The 15,962-nt window shown below is 44.6% G+C and overlaps 1 protein-coding gene across 2 annotated transcripts; it reads right to left on the bottom strand.

The window, feature by feature from the left end:
- Positions 1-1,503: 1,503 nt before the first annotated feature.
- Positions 1,504-14,556, bottom strand: CUNH19orf18 (chromosome unknown C19orf18 homolog). 2 transcript variants are annotated; one of them, XM_056136395.1, is made up of 6 exons: positions 14,474-14,556; positions 9,177-9,275; positions 5,918-6,001; positions 5,191-5,293; positions 4,103-4,266; positions 1,504-1,834 (listed from the first exon to the last, which is right to left on the bottom strand). In XM_056136395.1, the coding sequence occupies exons 3-6, from the start codon at positions 5,946-5,948 to the stop codon at positions 1,716-1,718; spliced, it is 417 nt and encodes a 138-aa protein (XP_055992370.1). In that variant the 5' UTR covers positions 5,949-6,001; positions 9,177-9,275; positions 14,474-14,556; the 3' UTR covers positions 1,504-1,715. The 2 variants fall into 2 exon arrangements, 1 of the variants encoding a protein (XP_055992370.1); XR_008795373.1 differs by lacking the exons at positions 1,504-1,834; positions 5,191-5,293; positions 14,474-14,556 and having other exon boundaries at positions 4,163-4,266; positions 9,177-9,417.
- Positions 14,557-15,962: the final 1,406 nt, after the last annotated feature.

Raw genomic sequence — 15,962 nt, 5'->3', positions numbered from 1 at the left:
CTAACTCCCGCACCCCAAAGAGCCCCCGGAGTCCTATCAGAAGTGATCCCTGAGGAGTAAGCCCAGAGCACTGCCTGGTGGGGCCTCCAAACAAAGCAGGATTAGTCAACTCAGAACAGTGTGGCCCGTGGGACTCCGGTGTGACAGGGCCAGTCCATGTGCAGCCCAGGACGGAGCCAGGGTGCTTCCCTCACTCCCCGCACCCCAAACGCTGATTCGGCCCCAGAGCCACAAGGTGCTGGTAACGGGGACACACAGACGAGACCCAGCGGGGCTCAGGAGCCAGGGGGAAACAGAGTCACAGCTACCCGCTGAGGGGTATTATTGGCAAGATCAGGGAGCCGCGGCCTGGGACTGGGGAGGGTCGCTCTGCGCCTCCTGCGGCCTCAAGGGGGTCTGTACCGGGCTCCCGCTCCTGCTGCCGCCAACTGGGCCCTTGTGGCGCCTTCAAGGACTTGGGGCACTGAGTGGAGGCCCAAAGCACGAGCCTTTACCTGCACTGAGCCCCGACGCACCCGTCGAGCAGCAGGGCCCAGACTTGCAGTGGGCCGAGGACTGCGTCTGCCTAGGCGCACCCGAGCCTAGGCTGGGAGGACACACCGAGGACCCCACCCCACCAAGGCCGAGGAGCTTCAGCCCCCGCTGCTGTGGGGCCTTGGGGTTAATGTAGTTTCAGAGTACTGTTTCTGCCGTGCTTAAGCCAAGCCCTTCCAGCCTCACCCCAGCCCCTGGGGCCCAGCCTTGGAGGGACTTAGATTCTTCTTAAAGGAACTGTCTCCATGGGAATGCTGTCAGAACCCATCACCCAGAACAATGTGTGTGCAGACGCTAAACTGATTTTTTCGGGTGTTCTAAGTGGCTGCGAACCCAACTGCACATTCATTCTGGTTATTTAATGACTAAAACGTGCATTTTATATTGAAATTTATATTTGAGCCACGGGTGTAGCTCAGTGCTAGAGCCTGAGTGAGGCCCTATGTTCAGTACACACAATTGCAAAATACATAAATATCTTTGACTAGGCACCAGAGTGATAAGACCTGGTAAGGTGCTTGCTTGCCTTGCACTCGGCCTACCTGGGTTTGATCCCTGGCATCCCAAACGGTTCCCTGAGACTGCCAGGAGTAATCCCTGAGCACTGCTAGGTGTAGCTCCAAGAAATAAAATTAATTTTAAAAAATAAAGAGGAAGTGAGTCTATCACACAAAGGGCTGGTGTGCATACTCTGTATGTATTGTATGTAAGTATGCTGTTGTCCTCAGATTTCTGGAGACTGAGCCTTTTCTTTAAGAGCTAAGTTGGACAGATCAAGGGGCCTGAGAAAGGCAACAATATGAAGTGCCAGGGATGGAACTGGGGTCAGCACCCGAATCCTTGTAATATCTCTATCTGGGAAAGTTGTGTTTAATGGTTCCATTCTCAACATGGTCTGTTCCTAGTTAGGTATAAGAAAACAAATTGATAATTCATCTTTCACACTTGCAAAGTTGGGTTTTTCTATTTTCCAATAAATAATATTTAATAATAAACTCTGGGAGCTGAGGAGAAAGAACTGCTATGTCACAGGAATTTATTTTCGGTCATCTAAGATCACCTTTCTTTAGAATCTCCAAGACAGGGTTCTCTGGGAGGAAGTATCTATGGTCTCAGTCATTAGTCAGTGGGCTGTCCACCTCTCCATACTGGCTAGCATGTCTTGCATCACTTACTTGTTTTCACAGATCCCCAGTTCTTGCACTGTACTTAGATTTCCCTGCTGATGGTGTCATAACGTTCATTTTCTCTTCCTCTAATCCTTTTTTTTCCTTGTGCTTTCTTCTTTTTGATCTAATAACTAAAATACAGACAAATGTTATTGAGTTACTATAGGTAGCACTGTCCACTGTCCTCCCGTTGTTCATCGATTTGCTCAAGCGGGCACCAGTAATGTCTCCATACGCCATGGGTAGCTTGCCAGGCTTTGCTGTGAGGGCAGAATACTCTCGGTAGCTTGCCAGGCTCTCTGAGAAGAGCGGAGGAATTGAACCTGGGTCAGCCACGTGCAAGGCAAATGCCCTACCCACTATGCAATCACTCCGGCCCATTGAGTTACTATAAATGATAAATATAAATGGAGAAAAGAGGAAAAAGGGACCGGAGAGAATGTAGAGGGGGTAAGGCCTTGCATGCAGATGATCCCAATTCAATCATTAGCTCAATCTTTGCTCCCTTTAGATCTCCAGGAGTTATCCTTGAGTACAGAACCAAGAGTAAGGCCAAACACCCTCATCCAAAAAATGGTTCAGGGAGGAGAAAAAAAAAGTATGGTTGAAAAAAGGTACAAATAGTGAGGGTTTTTATTCTCAGAATCTAATGTATTCTGGGGCTGGAGTAAGCAAGTAAGGTGCTTGCTAGATCCCCAGCATCTCATATGGTTTCCTGAGCACCACCAGGAGTAATTCCAAAAAGAAGAGCCAGAAGTAAACCCTGAGCATCGCCAGGCATGCCCCCCACCACACACACAAAGAGTATACTGGGTTCTATTAACTAATAATGGATGGTAAAAATTAAATTTTAAAATTATTTTCCTTAATGTAGCCTTTCCGCCGAGGCCTTTCTTTATGACTCATAGCACAGTGGGTACAGAAGCAGGTCATTTTACTTAACACAGGGCCTGCTAATGGGCAGTCTGATCTGAAGCCCTCATTGGCCTGTCCAAGACTCTCAAGAGTTCACCCCCACTGCCTGAGTCGCCACTACCCAAATCTTCCTTGACTTGTATCAATCTTGAAGACAATTTTAAGACTTTTCCTGTTCTCTCTTTTCATCCCCCTTTTGGGTGTTTGTTTTGGGGTCACACCTCGTGGTGCTTCTGGGGTCATTCCTGGAGGTGCTGGGCACCATGCAATACCAGGGATCAGATCCAGATTTCCTGGGGCTAGAGGTATAGTACAGCAGTGCACATAACCAACCCAGGTTAAACCCCCAGAACCCCTGTCTCCCAAAGACCACCATGAGTGATTCCTGAGTGCAGAGTTAGGAGTAAGTCTTGAGCATGGTCAGGTGTGGCCCAAAAAACAAAGAAACCAACCCTGGCCCCCTACATGCAAAGTTTGCATTTCAGCCTACTCCAGAGCTCTCTCCCCAGCCCCCTCCCTCAGCATTCTCCTCTCTCTGTCTGTCTCTGTCTGTCCTGTCTGTCTGTCTGTCTGTCTCTCTCTCTGTGTCTCTCTCGCTTTTGGGCCATACATTACCTCTGTGCTCAGTGATCACTCCTGGCAGTATTCAGTGGCCCATATGTGGTAATGTGGTGTCAGGGATGGAATCCAGCTCAGCTATGTGCAAGTGCCTTTCCTCTGAACTATCTCTTCAGACTCTACATATTTTTGTTCTAGAATGTTTTGAATTGTTACCCAATAATCTAAGATCATCAAGTTTACACAGCATAGCACAAGTTTACAATCTCCGTCACAAGCACAACAGGCATTTCTCCAATCAGGCTTTTTGATTTGGGGGTAGCGGCTTCTGTTTTGTTTGGTTGTTTCCACATTAGATGGAGGCAGCTATCTGCTGTCTATAGACTATGCTTAAAAACAACACAACATATTAATAAAAATGTTTAAGAGAAGTGTCTTGTCTGGGAAAAGGTTTGTTTCCTGAACTTCTTTTCAGCCTTTGGGCCTGCACTGAAACAGGAGTCAAGCAACCATACTGTACGTGCCACTCTGCATGGCTTAATGAGAACAGTTCACTTTAAGTTATTTATGTATTTATTTGTGGTTTTGAAGACACATAGGGCAGTGCTCAGAGCTTATTCATGATTTTGTTCTTAGGGATCACTCCTGACGGTGCTCGGGGGACTAAAGGGAGATGCCAGAAATCGAACCTGAGGCAGCCACATATAAGACAAGGCAAGTGCCTACACATTATACTATCACTCCATCTCCTAGGACTTCAATTTTTAAAGAATTGTGCTTAGCTACTCTGAGGCCTGTGAGATAAGTGACCTACCACTGAGCTGCATCCCTGGCCCAGAAACATAAAAGAAGAAAAATCAAACCATCACTACCAGCTCAGCTTTCACATGACTTTAGAACTAGCATTAATAAGACTGGTCCTTTACCTGAATGAATGAACTTTTCCAGCTCCTTCTCATTTTCTGGAAGTAGGTAATTTGACTCCCCCTGGCTCTCTTCCTCAGATTCCTCTTCCTCCCCTAATGGAGGTATCCTGACATTTTTATAGAGCAGTATGAGTTTTTGTCTTTCCTCAGATTGTACCAGCCGACTGAAAAACAATATAGATGCATATGATTATTTATTTATAAGATGTAGATCAATTTACGAAGACATGTCCATGCTAAATCATCGTGCTACACTAGGACTGAAGAACAGGAAGTGTTGCTAAGTGGAGGGGGAAGGCAGAAGTAGACTGTGTGATCTTAGATATTGAGTCTGTACTGTGGGCAGGAAGGACAAAAGGGTATCTCGGCATGAACCAGAGCCAGGATTTGGAGGAAAAGGAAGTACCTCCCTTGGGCAGAACTGGAGGGGCTGATCAAAAATCATGGAACAGGGCTGGGGCACATGCTGGGCACACAGGTGCAGGGGTGGAACTCAGCCTCCCGAACACAAAGTATGTGCTCTCCAGTCTTCTCTCTTCCTCCCCTTTGTTCACATCCAACCCAACAAGAGTATAAAGTCCGTGTTCTGCGGGAAGGACAGCAGGGAGAGTGTTTGCCTTGCACAAGGCTGACCTGGGTTTGATCTCTGGAATCCCAGATGGTCCCCAAGCACCACCAGGAGTAAGTCCCAAGTGCAGAAACAGATCTAACCCCTGAGAATCACTGGGTTTGACCCCCTCCCCCCCAAAAAAAAGCCAAAAAAAAAAGAGTATAAAGTCCACATTCTAAAAATAGTGACCTGGAAATTTAGTGATTATAAGGATTATTATTATCATTAAAGATGAGAGCACAGGGGTTGGAGAGAGAATACTGCAGGTAGGGTGCTTGCCTAGCATATGGTCAGCCCAGGTTTGACTCCTGGCTTCCCATATGGTCCCCCGAGCACCACAGGAGTAATTCCTGAGTGCAGAGCCAGGAGTAACCCCTGAACATCACTGGGTGTGATCCAAGATAAAACAACAAAAAGAGCCTAGTTAATTTGCTATATCTGACTTCACAGTAGTAAATGTTACTTAGCATATACTTACTATATAATATATGAAAATGTGATACCACATATCAGGGCAACGGTCAAAGCTATGCATGCGATTACCATTACTTGAACAAGAGCAGGTCTATGTGGAATCATTGCTACAATTTAAAGAAAAGACGTTTTTGTAAAAAACAAAGAAAAAGATGTATCTACTGGTTCACATATCTTCTAATATTGTATTCCAAAGGCAAATGAGAGACAATATCATAAATACACTAAGGATATAATTTTTAAATTTTATTATTTATTTTGATTTTAGGCCACACCCAGCAATGTTCAGGGATTACCCCTGGCTCTGCACTCAGAGATCACTCCTGGTGGGCTTGGAGGACCATATGTGGTGCTGGGGATGGAACTACGTTTGGGCTGTGTGCACGAACCTTCCCGCTGGTCTCTCTCTCTAGCCCAGTCCTATTTCTAATTTTTAAAAACTGCAGATGCTAGATTGCACAGCCAAGAAAAAGAGCAAACAAACAAGTGTGAAGCCAGTGTGAATAGACACAATTTGAATTCCCATTTAATTCCTGATTCCTTTTTCCCATCTGCTTCCTGATCTTGGTTAGAGCCCTCTGCTCACGTCTATTGCACAACTCCTGCTATCTTTATCAGTAAGAGGAGAGAGACCTCAGCTGTCCGAGTCCTGTGGCCCTGTTATGGTCTCAGATTGGATAGTGTATAGTAACAATATGCTACAGAAGAACTGAGGCTGCAAGTCCACTCACCTGAATTCCAGGAGCCAGTGTTTGGGGCCATGTCCTGTACCGTAACATCATGGTTCTTTGAAGGATCAGGTATGTCATTTGAAACTTAAAACAAATAAATGAGCATTTTGTAGATTATTTGTCCTGTTGTAGCTGGTAATTGATTATAGTAGCTGGTAATTGAAAAAGCCATTTTTCTTCTCACACTTGAACTTTCCTCACTTTTATTCTTTTTTTGGGGGGGCGGGGAGTGTTGGTCATACCTGATGGTGCTCAAGACTTCCTTCTGGCTCTGCGCTCAGTGATCACCTCGGATAAAGAGTGGCTTTTATTTATTTGCTATCTTATAAAGAAAGAGTGGCTACCTGGTGTTACAGATTATAAAGCTCCTCTTTTGTGAGATTGAGTTCTCTGTGGATTAAAAATGAAAATCACAAAACTCAGATTATCATTCTAAATGCTTCACACATCAAAGCATCTGTGTCTGCATTCATGTGTACTGTCACTAAAACAGATACCCCAGATTACATAAATCATACAAATATGCAAACATGTTCATAGAATCTGGAGGAATTTAAGGCAGTTTGGGTTGTAGTTGTTGTTTTAGCCAGTGGCAATGCTCAGATGACCTTATGTGGAACTGGAGATTGACCATAGGTCAGCTGCCTGCAAAGCAAGTACTTTGCCCTGCTGTTCTGTCTTATCCATCTTGGCTGAGTTCTGGGATTTTGTGTGTACTAACTGAAATGAAAAAGAAGTGGCAATTCTTAATTATTTCTACTCCTATAGCTTTCAGAGAATGCAGAATACAAAATTTAATTTTTGGGGTGTTCATCGCAGCTGGCCATGCCCAGAGATTACTCCTGGCTCTGAGCTTAGGGATCTGACCTGTAAGGGCTCCCAGGAACATATATGGTGCCGGGGGATCAAACTCAAGTCAGCCATGCAAGGTAAGGGCCCTACCCACCCACAAAATTTAATTTTCAAACACTTTAATATTATTTTGCGAACCATGTCATCAGTAAATATAGAATATTTACTACATTCATACAGTAGATAAGAAAACCCCAGTATATAGTTCATGTTTCACTGAATGAGTAATACAATTGAAGCTGGCAATTTTCAGGGAGAGAAAAAAACATAAATCACCAGGGCCAGAGTGATAGTACAGCAGGTACGGCCGTTGCCTTGCATGCGGCCAACCCAGGTTCGATCCACAGAATCCCATGTGGTTCCCCCAAGCACTGCCAGGAATAATTCCTGAATGAAGAGCGAGGAGTAACCCCTGAGCATGGCTGGGTGTGACCCCAAAAGCCAAAAAAAAAATAACAATAGAACACCAAAATTGTTTTTGAGAAACAAAATATATTCTTTTTTAAAAATTTTTTAGCACAGTGGGTAGGGCGTTCGCCTTACAAGCGGCCAACATGGCCGACCCGAGTTCGATTCCTCCGCCCCTCTCGGAGAGCCTGGCAAGCTACCGAGAGTATTCGATATGCCAGACACAGTAACAACAAGGTCTCCAATGGAGATGTTACTGGGCCCGCTCGAGCAAATCGACGATCAACGGGAGGGCCTTTACGGCCTTTATTAGTGAGACACCATGAGGTACAGTTGTAGACTTACAAATTTTTGTGCTTGGGTTTCAACCACCACGGATCCCAGTGTCCCTCCCACCCTCCAACCCCATCCCACGAGAAACAAAATATATTCTGAAAACGAATCACGCAGCCACCAGCTCAAAAACCTGAGGTCAAGAATGTGCCTGGTGGGGCTGGAGTGATAGCACAGTGGGGAGGTCGTTTGTCTTGCACGTGGCTGACCTGGGGGTTCGACTCTCAGCATCCCATATGGTCCCCCAAGCACCGCCAGGAATAATTCCTGAGTGCATGAGCCAGGAGTAACCCCTGTGCATCACCAGGTGTGACCCCAAAAGCAAAAAAAACAAACAACAACAAAAAAAAGTGCCTGGTGGGGCTGGAGCAATAGCACAGTGGGTAGGGCATTGCACGCGGCTGAACCGGGTTCTATTTCCAGCATCCCATTGGTCCTCCAAGCACTGCCAGGAGTAATTCCTGAGTGCATGAGCCAGGAGTAACCTCAGTGCATCCCTGAGTGTGACCCACTGTAGCACTGTCCTCCTGTTGTTCATCGATTTGCTTGAGCAGGCACCAGTAATGTCTCCATTATGAGACTTGTTGTTACTGTTTTTGGCACATCAAACACCCAATGGGGAGCTTGCCAGGTTCTGCCGTGCGGGCGGGATACTCTCGTAGTTTGTGGGGCTCTCCAAGAGGGACAGGCCATTCCATGATTTTTGATCAGCTCCTCCAGTTCTGCCCAAGGGAGGTGCTTCCTTTTCTTCCGAATCCTGGCTCTGGTTCGTGCTGAAATACCCTTTTGTCCTTCCTGCCCATGGTTCAGACTCAAGATCTAAGATCACACAGTCTACTTCTGCCTCCCCCCTCCATTTAGCAACACTTCCTGTTCTCAGTCCTAGTGTGGTACGATGATTTAGCATGGATGTGTTCTCGTAAATTGATCTACATCTTATAAATAAATGATCATATGTATATATTGTTTATCAGTCGGCGTTTCTCCAAAATACCCTATCTGCTGTGCTATCATTCCAGCCTGGAGGAGCATAAGCCTGGGGTAAATATGGGCAAAAAAAAAAAAAAAAAGAATGTGGCTGGTGTGACTAAGGGGAACAACCCAATAGCTGCAAAACTCAAGGTTCCTTTTTCTTTACAGCTGTCTCGCAATGAATGACCCTCAGATCAAAGCTGAGGCAGTATGGAGCAAAATAAAAACTCAACATTACAAAAGCAAGGAGCACATTCTATACTGGAGTTGTCACACATCCCCATTCTGGTGTCACCCCCAGGGGTGAGAAATAACAGTGTAGAACTGGAGCATGGACTACTTCACTCCTCTCTTAGAGGAGAGTGAAACTGAACTTTCTTCAATAAACCCTGCACTTTCCCTTCCTAGGGCTGTCCTAGGGTTTGTGTGCCACTCACAATATTTTGGACAATAATACAGGTGTTAAGGCACTTGCCTTGCTGATGGTTCATCCCGGTTTGATCCATGGGACCCCATATGGTCCCCCAAGTCCCACCAAGAGTAATCCCTGATTGCAGAGCCAGGAGGAAGCCCTAAGCACCTCCAGGTGTCCTCCAAGCTACTCTCCACACCAAAAAAATTAGATAGGACTTTGATATTCGAAGCAGGGGTCTTTATTCCCCACACCCTCTTTGTGGATACCACAGTGATTTACCTCTGTGCAATGGGGAAGTCAGTTGAATTTGAGACAAGTGATGTTCCTTTTTCAGTGAAGGTTTGGAGACATTTGCAGGTAACTGTGAGTGCTTGAAGCCTTGAAAAGAAAACTTTTAGCAGTGAAATAATTATACCCCCCTTTTTGCACTTTCCCTGAAACAAATGAAAAAATTTTTCCTTAGGCCTATTATTTATCAAACTTGTTTGAACTCACCTGCATAAAGCAAGCAAAAACAAAGTGGGAATTGAATTAAAAACAAAGATAAGAAGATACAAGAAATTTGAGCCTTGTCTATCATTACAAAATTGTTAAGTCTTTTGTCTTATGGAGGAAAGAACATATTTATCTATAGTCCAACCTCTGTCCTATATTTCTCCAGAGAACTAACAGCACTGCTGCTTATGGAATGTTTGGGTTCTGACTTGGAGCTGCCACTGTGAGGTCAGCTCCCATTGCCACATGCATTCTTCATGGAACAAATAAACTAGTTGGGAGGACAGAACAAAAGGGCAGAGCCCTGGTGAAGAGGCAGAAAAATATTATAATTTGATGTGAATCAAACATCATAAGCAGCAAACATGTAAGCAGCCAGACTTTGTAGCACAAATGTTATTCACACTGATCTCTAGTTCCCAGATGTTTGAACTTATTCAACTATTTAACCTCTAAACTTCCATTTCCTTGTTTATAAAAGACAATTGTTACAGGAAGCAATTTAGCATTCTTCAGAAACCCAGTCCTAGAGGATGTCTGAAAGCTTATTAAAGGGATATTGATGGAATCGCCTGGAAATGTGGAAAATGGATTGGAAATTAAAAGGCACAGAAGACGCCTTGCCAGGTAGTTCATCTACCCAGTAATTATACAATCAATGGCACATTTCTATTCAACCTCATACAAGAACAATAAAGGTCCATAAGATCTTTAATGTGTAGAAAGCCCTTGTGGGTTTAGGAATCGGTTCCACTTGCACTAAATACCCCAAAAGGACACTTGACTTTTCTCAATATTTGGGATAGGAAAATAGCTCAAAGGGCTGGAGCACATGAAGCTCTTGTCGAATCCAAGGAGACCCTGCTCTGCTATGTGCTTGCTAGCGATGGATGTGTGGAGAATGTGCAGTTCCTCCTTAGCATGGAGAATGTGAGGGTACTTGTGACGTGTCTCCTCTGTGTGGAGAATGTGAGTGCAGATGTGAGGTATCTCCTGTGCATGGAGAATATGTATGCAAATGTCATATATCTCCTCTGCATGGAGAATGTAAGTGGAGATGGCGGGTTTCTCCTCTACAGAGAATGTGCAGACATCAGGCATATCCTCTATGCGGGGAATGAGTGCAGATGTCAGGTATCACCTCTACATGGAGAATGTGAATTCAGTGAGGCATCTCCTCTGTGTGAAGAATATGAGTGCAGATGTGAGGTGTCCCCTGTGTGGAGAATGTGAGTGCAGATATGATTTATCTCTCTTGCATGGAAAATATGTTTACAGATGTCAGGCCTCTCCTTTGTGTGGAGAGTGTGACAGATATTCTCAGGATCTCCTCTGTGCTCCAGTTAGTTTCAGCTTTTCTACAGCCCTGTTGTAGAGCTGCTGCCTTCTCAGCATTGAGGAACGTGGCTTTCCATGCAAGTCCTCCTCTGGCCTTTGATGCTGAGACACCCTGTCTGGGTCTCACCTGGAGTCTATATCATTGGTGGTGAAGTTTGATTTTTGGACCATACCAGGCAATATCAGGGGTTACTCCTAGATCTGTGCTCAGGATTTACTCCTGGCAGTGCTTGGGTTACCATATAGAATGTTGGGGATCAAACCTAGGTCAGCCACATGCATGGCCAGCACCTTATCCGAGTGTGTTCCTTCTTGAGAGGCTCACCGCCCCTTCTCTCCTGCTGCTGACTCACACATATTCATCATGGACTCCAATTGTTCTGCTGCCATTAATTTCTTTTGGGATTTCTGATTGTGTGGCTTTGAGGCTCTCGAGGTTTACAAAGCTCTGAGTCTGTAGGGTCCATCACTTCCCTCCCCTTTCACATCTTCTCTGTACATGATGCACTGGTCCGTGTAGTCAAGCAGTGTTGTGGTCATCTTCATGCCATGTAGTCGCAGTTGTCTACATCAGTTCATTTCCTACATAGGGACCATTTTGTTTTTAACTTTGGGTCACACCTAAAGGACACTGGGGGTTACTCCCTGCTTAAGAGTCACGTCTTGGGGACCTTGCAGTGCCAGAGATTGACGCCAGACCTCCTATATGCAAAGTCTGCGCTCAGTCCTTTGGTTCATTTTTTTGGTCCCATTTTTTGTCCTGGCTAAAGTGCTAGCCAGGGAGACCAAAGGATTGGGGAAAATAAAATAAAGCATTAGCCAGGTCTGTGTCCCCAGAGCATCTTAGCACAAAAACAGCCTTCCTAGGGGTGGGAGAGATAGTACAGAGGTAAGGCGCATGCCTTGCAAATGTAGCTCACCTGTGCTCAGTCACAGTGTCCCATATGGTCCCCTGAGCACTGTCAGGAGTAACTCCTGAGTGCAAAGCCAGGAGTAACTCCAAGGTGTGGCCATTTTAGTCCCAAAAACAGCTTCCCTGTGGTTATTAGGCAGGTCACCAGGCCTTGGTAGAAGCCAGGCCTTATAGCTGTGCCTACTTTTTTGTTGTATTTTTATTTCTGGTGTGGGGTGGGGTCACACCCAGCAATGCTCAGGAGTTACCCCTGGCAGGAGTCACTCCTGGCAGTGCTCAGAGACCATGTGGGATGCCAAGGATCGAACCCAGGTTGGCCACATACAAAGCAAATGCCCTACCCACTGTACTATCCAGCTCCACAGCTGTGCCTCCTGACTAAACCCAGAACCCTAGCTGGTGTGAGTTCAAATTATGGGTGCAGGACACGTGCATTCGGTGGCTGGAAGCTGCCTCCCCAGGCTTCTCCAGGAGAGGAACAAAAAGATGGGGGACTCATGGACAGATGGTAAAAATGGCCCATTTAATGCAGAGTTGTTAGCATATTTAAAGAATATCTGAAGGGGTTTGAGGTATAGGACTACACGTAGGTGTGATTGATCCTTTACAGAGGTAAAGCATTTTGGTGGAGGAAATTCTCTTGGAGTGGTTAACTCAAGGAGACACTGTCTCCTAGAGACATCTAAGTTGCTTTTCGCTTTCCCTCTAGTTGTACATATTAAACAATTAAGTTTACTTCTTAATACTTGCACTTATTTGGATAAACAGGGTAAGAGATAAAGGTTTCAAAACTTAGTTCTGTGAGCTCTGAGGGAAAGCAAGGCTTTTACCATAAATTCCAGAATAAGTCCTCAGGCTGGTCCAGCTTGTCCTTCCCCATGGGGGTCCTGTCTCTTAAGTCAAAATGGTTTCCGTCAAGACCACGCATTTATGCTTTCTAGACTGTCCCATTTCAATGCTGGGGTAGCTTCACCGCTTGCCCCAGATCCATCCCAGTCCTATGATGGGATCTCCTTTTTGGGGTGTTAGGAACTACGGCAACTGAAGCCTGAGTCAAGTAATTATGACAGATGCCCAGAAATAGATATATTTCAGAATCAATCAACTCCCAAATATTAGGAACATAGTACTCACAGTCTTTCTGTGTTTAAGCAAAGAGCACTGCTCTATAGTAAAATATAAAAAGGCTATAGGGGAAATAGAAAAGCAAGTAATTCACTACAAATACAAAATCCAGAATTACCAGAAAGTTTTGGCTTGTAAGTAACCAAGACTGACTAAGGGGAACTATAACGATGAGATGTAAAACACAAAGGAAAGGTTAAAGATAAACTCAGGGGACCAGGGGTGCTTGTAAGAGCACAGTTAACTTCTCTGGAAGGAGAAAAAGAGGCAACTCACTGATGAAGCCTAAAACACTTAGGGTCAATATATATCCAACAAGTTGGAAGCCAACATTTACAGAACAAACCAAGTCAACCTTAGAGAAAGACTTTATTCACACAAACTGCTATGGTCAGAAAAGAGTAAAATCTCAAACAACTCAAAGGTCAAGCAGAAGCGCATTTTCTTTTTCTGGTTTTTAGGCCACAGCCAGCAGTTCTTAGGGATTACGCCTAAATCATTGTTCCCAGCCATGCTTAGGATACTTTATAGTTTTGGGGCTAGAACTCCAGCCTCTTATACACAGAACATGCACTCCATCCCTTTGTGCTCTCTCTCTCTCAAGACCTTAAGAAATGAACTAATTTTATTTTAAAAGCATTCTGGGACCTACTTTTCAAGCCCTTATTCTCCCTTCAACATGTATCTCCCTTGCTTGAATTTCTTTGCTTCTTTGCTTGTCTATTTCTTTGCTTGCTTATTTTCACTGGAAAAGCGTCTTGAATACACACTTCTCTGTGTTTTTCCTCTGCCCACATCTCAGTAAGTTTCATTTTGTGTCGCCAAAAAAAAAAAAAAAAAAAAAAAAAGCATTTTGGGAGACCCAAATAGATAGTGCAGAGGTTAAGGCATTTACTTTGCACACAAATGACCCAAGTTTAATCCCCGGTACCACATATAGTCCCCTGACTAGTGCCAAGAGATCCTTGAGCAGAGAAAGGAGTAAGCTCTGGGTGTCACCCCCACCCCCCAAAACAGCATTTTTTGTAGGTATTTGAAGGCCATACCTGGTTATGCTTGGGGATTACTCCTGGCTGAGTTCAGAAGTTATCCGTGGCAGTGCTGAGGACTAGAACCAGGGTCAGCAGCATGGAAGTCAAGAGCCCTATCCCTTGTATTCTCCAACCCTATTTAAAAAAATTTCTTAGAGTCTTGCAAACAGTGCTCAGGGGACCCAAAGGTCACTCCAGTGATAGTAGGCTGCTTAGGCCAGGCTGCTCAAGGCTAAGGCCCAAGGATGTGAAACTACTCCAGCCCTGAGGTTCCAGGGACCACCAGCAATCCCAGAGGAGCCAGGGTCTGCCAGGCTCACACTAGGGGAAGCAAGCCCCTATGACCACTGAACTATTCTCGCTGTCCCAACAGAATTTTCAAAGCAGTGAAAGGAACAGGAAGGAAGAGGGAGTGGAGTGTGTGGTGGGGATGACCTGCCTTCAGAGGTACAGGAGAGACCTTGAAATCAGCTGGTTCTTGAGAAGGAGTTTGTTGTGCATTTTAATACTCATTTAACCTTAAGAAGGTGTCAAAATTCAGGGATCTTTGGAGAGGGAAGACACTTAACAAAAGTTTGATAAAATCAATTTACCAATCTTTTGCTCTGACTGAATACTGGAGTCTGTATGTAGCTCTGTGCTATGTGAAATGAAAGAAACTTAGAGAGACTTACCTGTCAACTGCAAAAGGGCAATCCTTTGACGTAAACCTTAAACACAGAAGTCTGGAGGAATTTAATCCTTACTTTTCTGAAACCTAGAGGTAAAGTTCAGTATTACCACATAGTCAAACTTTATATGTCTGTTTATCCCAGCACCCTTTGAAGATGCTTGGACTGGCACTTTAGTACCCATGAAACAAGCCTGGAGTATCATCACCTTCTCCTTTGATGTCCCTCATTGCTACAAGGGCTGAGATTGAATCCCTGGCAGGTGTGCTTGGGCCGTGGGCTGAGCTGGCTTCCCTCCTCTTGTGTTTTAAACCATATCAGGCCCCACAAGGCATCCACTTCCAGGAGTTCAAGAATCTATAAGGAACTGATTGAAAATAAGGCATGTGCAAGTCATACACCGGCCCAGGGGTCTGTAGTGCAGGGGATGGGAAGGGAGAGCACTGGGCTTGGTGATGTGTACAGGGGCCACTCCTAGTGGTGTTTGGGGCATTCTGAGGTGCCAAGGGATGCACACAGTCAACCTGGGTTTAATCTTCCAGCACCACATAGGGTCTCCCAAGCCCCACCAGTAGTGATCCATGAGCAAAGAGCCAGGAATTGTACCTGGGGGGTGGATGAGAGGAAGAGAGAGACCAAGAGAAAGAGTTTCAGCAATAGAAATGATGCTGAGTTTCATGGCTAGTTTCTGGTCATTGACAGATTTAAGGATTAGTTTCATCTCCCCAGATAGTCCTTCCTAAGTCAACTTCACTATTCCTGAATCCATCAGTCAACCCTGAACCCACTGGGGTTGCAGGAGCTGGATCTCATGTTAACACATGGAGGCAATGAAGGGAGTAGGCAGTAACCCCAAGGAAAATGTATACAATGGTCAAAAATAGGCAAGTTTTGGAGCAGACTAGTTCAAAAGAACAGTAACATACTGGGTTACAGACTCCATCATAAACAAAGACTCTAGAACACATGAACCAAGTGTGTCTCAGCTGATTAAATACACTTAAAGAGATAACTATATTAAAAACAGGAAACAACAGCACATTGTAAAAAGATTAAGAATATCAAACAATTGTTAAAAAATCAAATCACAATAGAGGGAGTAAATAACTGAGGAACAAAATAGCAAACTGGAAGAAAATTGAGGAAATAGTCAAACATAGCAAAAAGTTAATGAGAAAACAGAAAAGGAAAAGTAGGATATACAAATAGATATAGATGATTAACATCTGAATAAGAGGCTGATAAATACAATTTTTCAATGAAGGGATGAAATATTTTAAAATAATCAGTTTCACAGAAGTTAAAGCAGATTAAAGATCTCAGGTTAAAGGACATTACCCAGTCATACCCTGCCCCAGTTTATCTCCTACTTACAAAACAATCCAGTTATTCCATAACCAGTTTTTAACCAAAGATAAATGAAAACTTGCATAAAAGCCTTATAGAATGCCCACAGTAGCTACATTTACAAGAACCAAAACTGGAAACAACT

Source organism: Sorex fumeus, unplaced genomic scaffold (assembly GCF_029834395.1).
Source record: "Sorex fumeus unplaced genomic scaffold, SorFum_2.1 ptg000122l, whole genome shotgun sequence".
NCBI classification, from domain to species: Eukaryota; Metazoa; Chordata; class Mammalia; order Eulipotyphla; family Soricidae; genus Sorex; species Sorex fumeus.
Note: the sequence above shows the minus strand (reverse complement) of the source record. Positions and strands in the feature narration are given on the sequence as shown.

What these genes read in the sequence shown, in the direction of transcription:
- CUNH19orf18 (XM_056136395.1), bottom strand. Translation starts at nt 5,948, where the DNA reads ATGGCCCCAAACACTGGCTCCTGGAATTCAG. An exon ending in CACTGGCTCCTGGAATTCAG is followed by an intron (nt 5,294 to 5,917) that starts GTGAGTGGACTT and finishes TTTAAATTGTAG; the next exon opens with CAATGATTCCACATAGACCT. An exon ending in GGAAAAGTTCATTCATTCAG is followed by an intron (nt 1,835 to 4,102) that starts GTAAAGGACCAG and finishes TCTGTATTTTAG; the next exon opens with TTATTAGATCAAAAAGAAGA.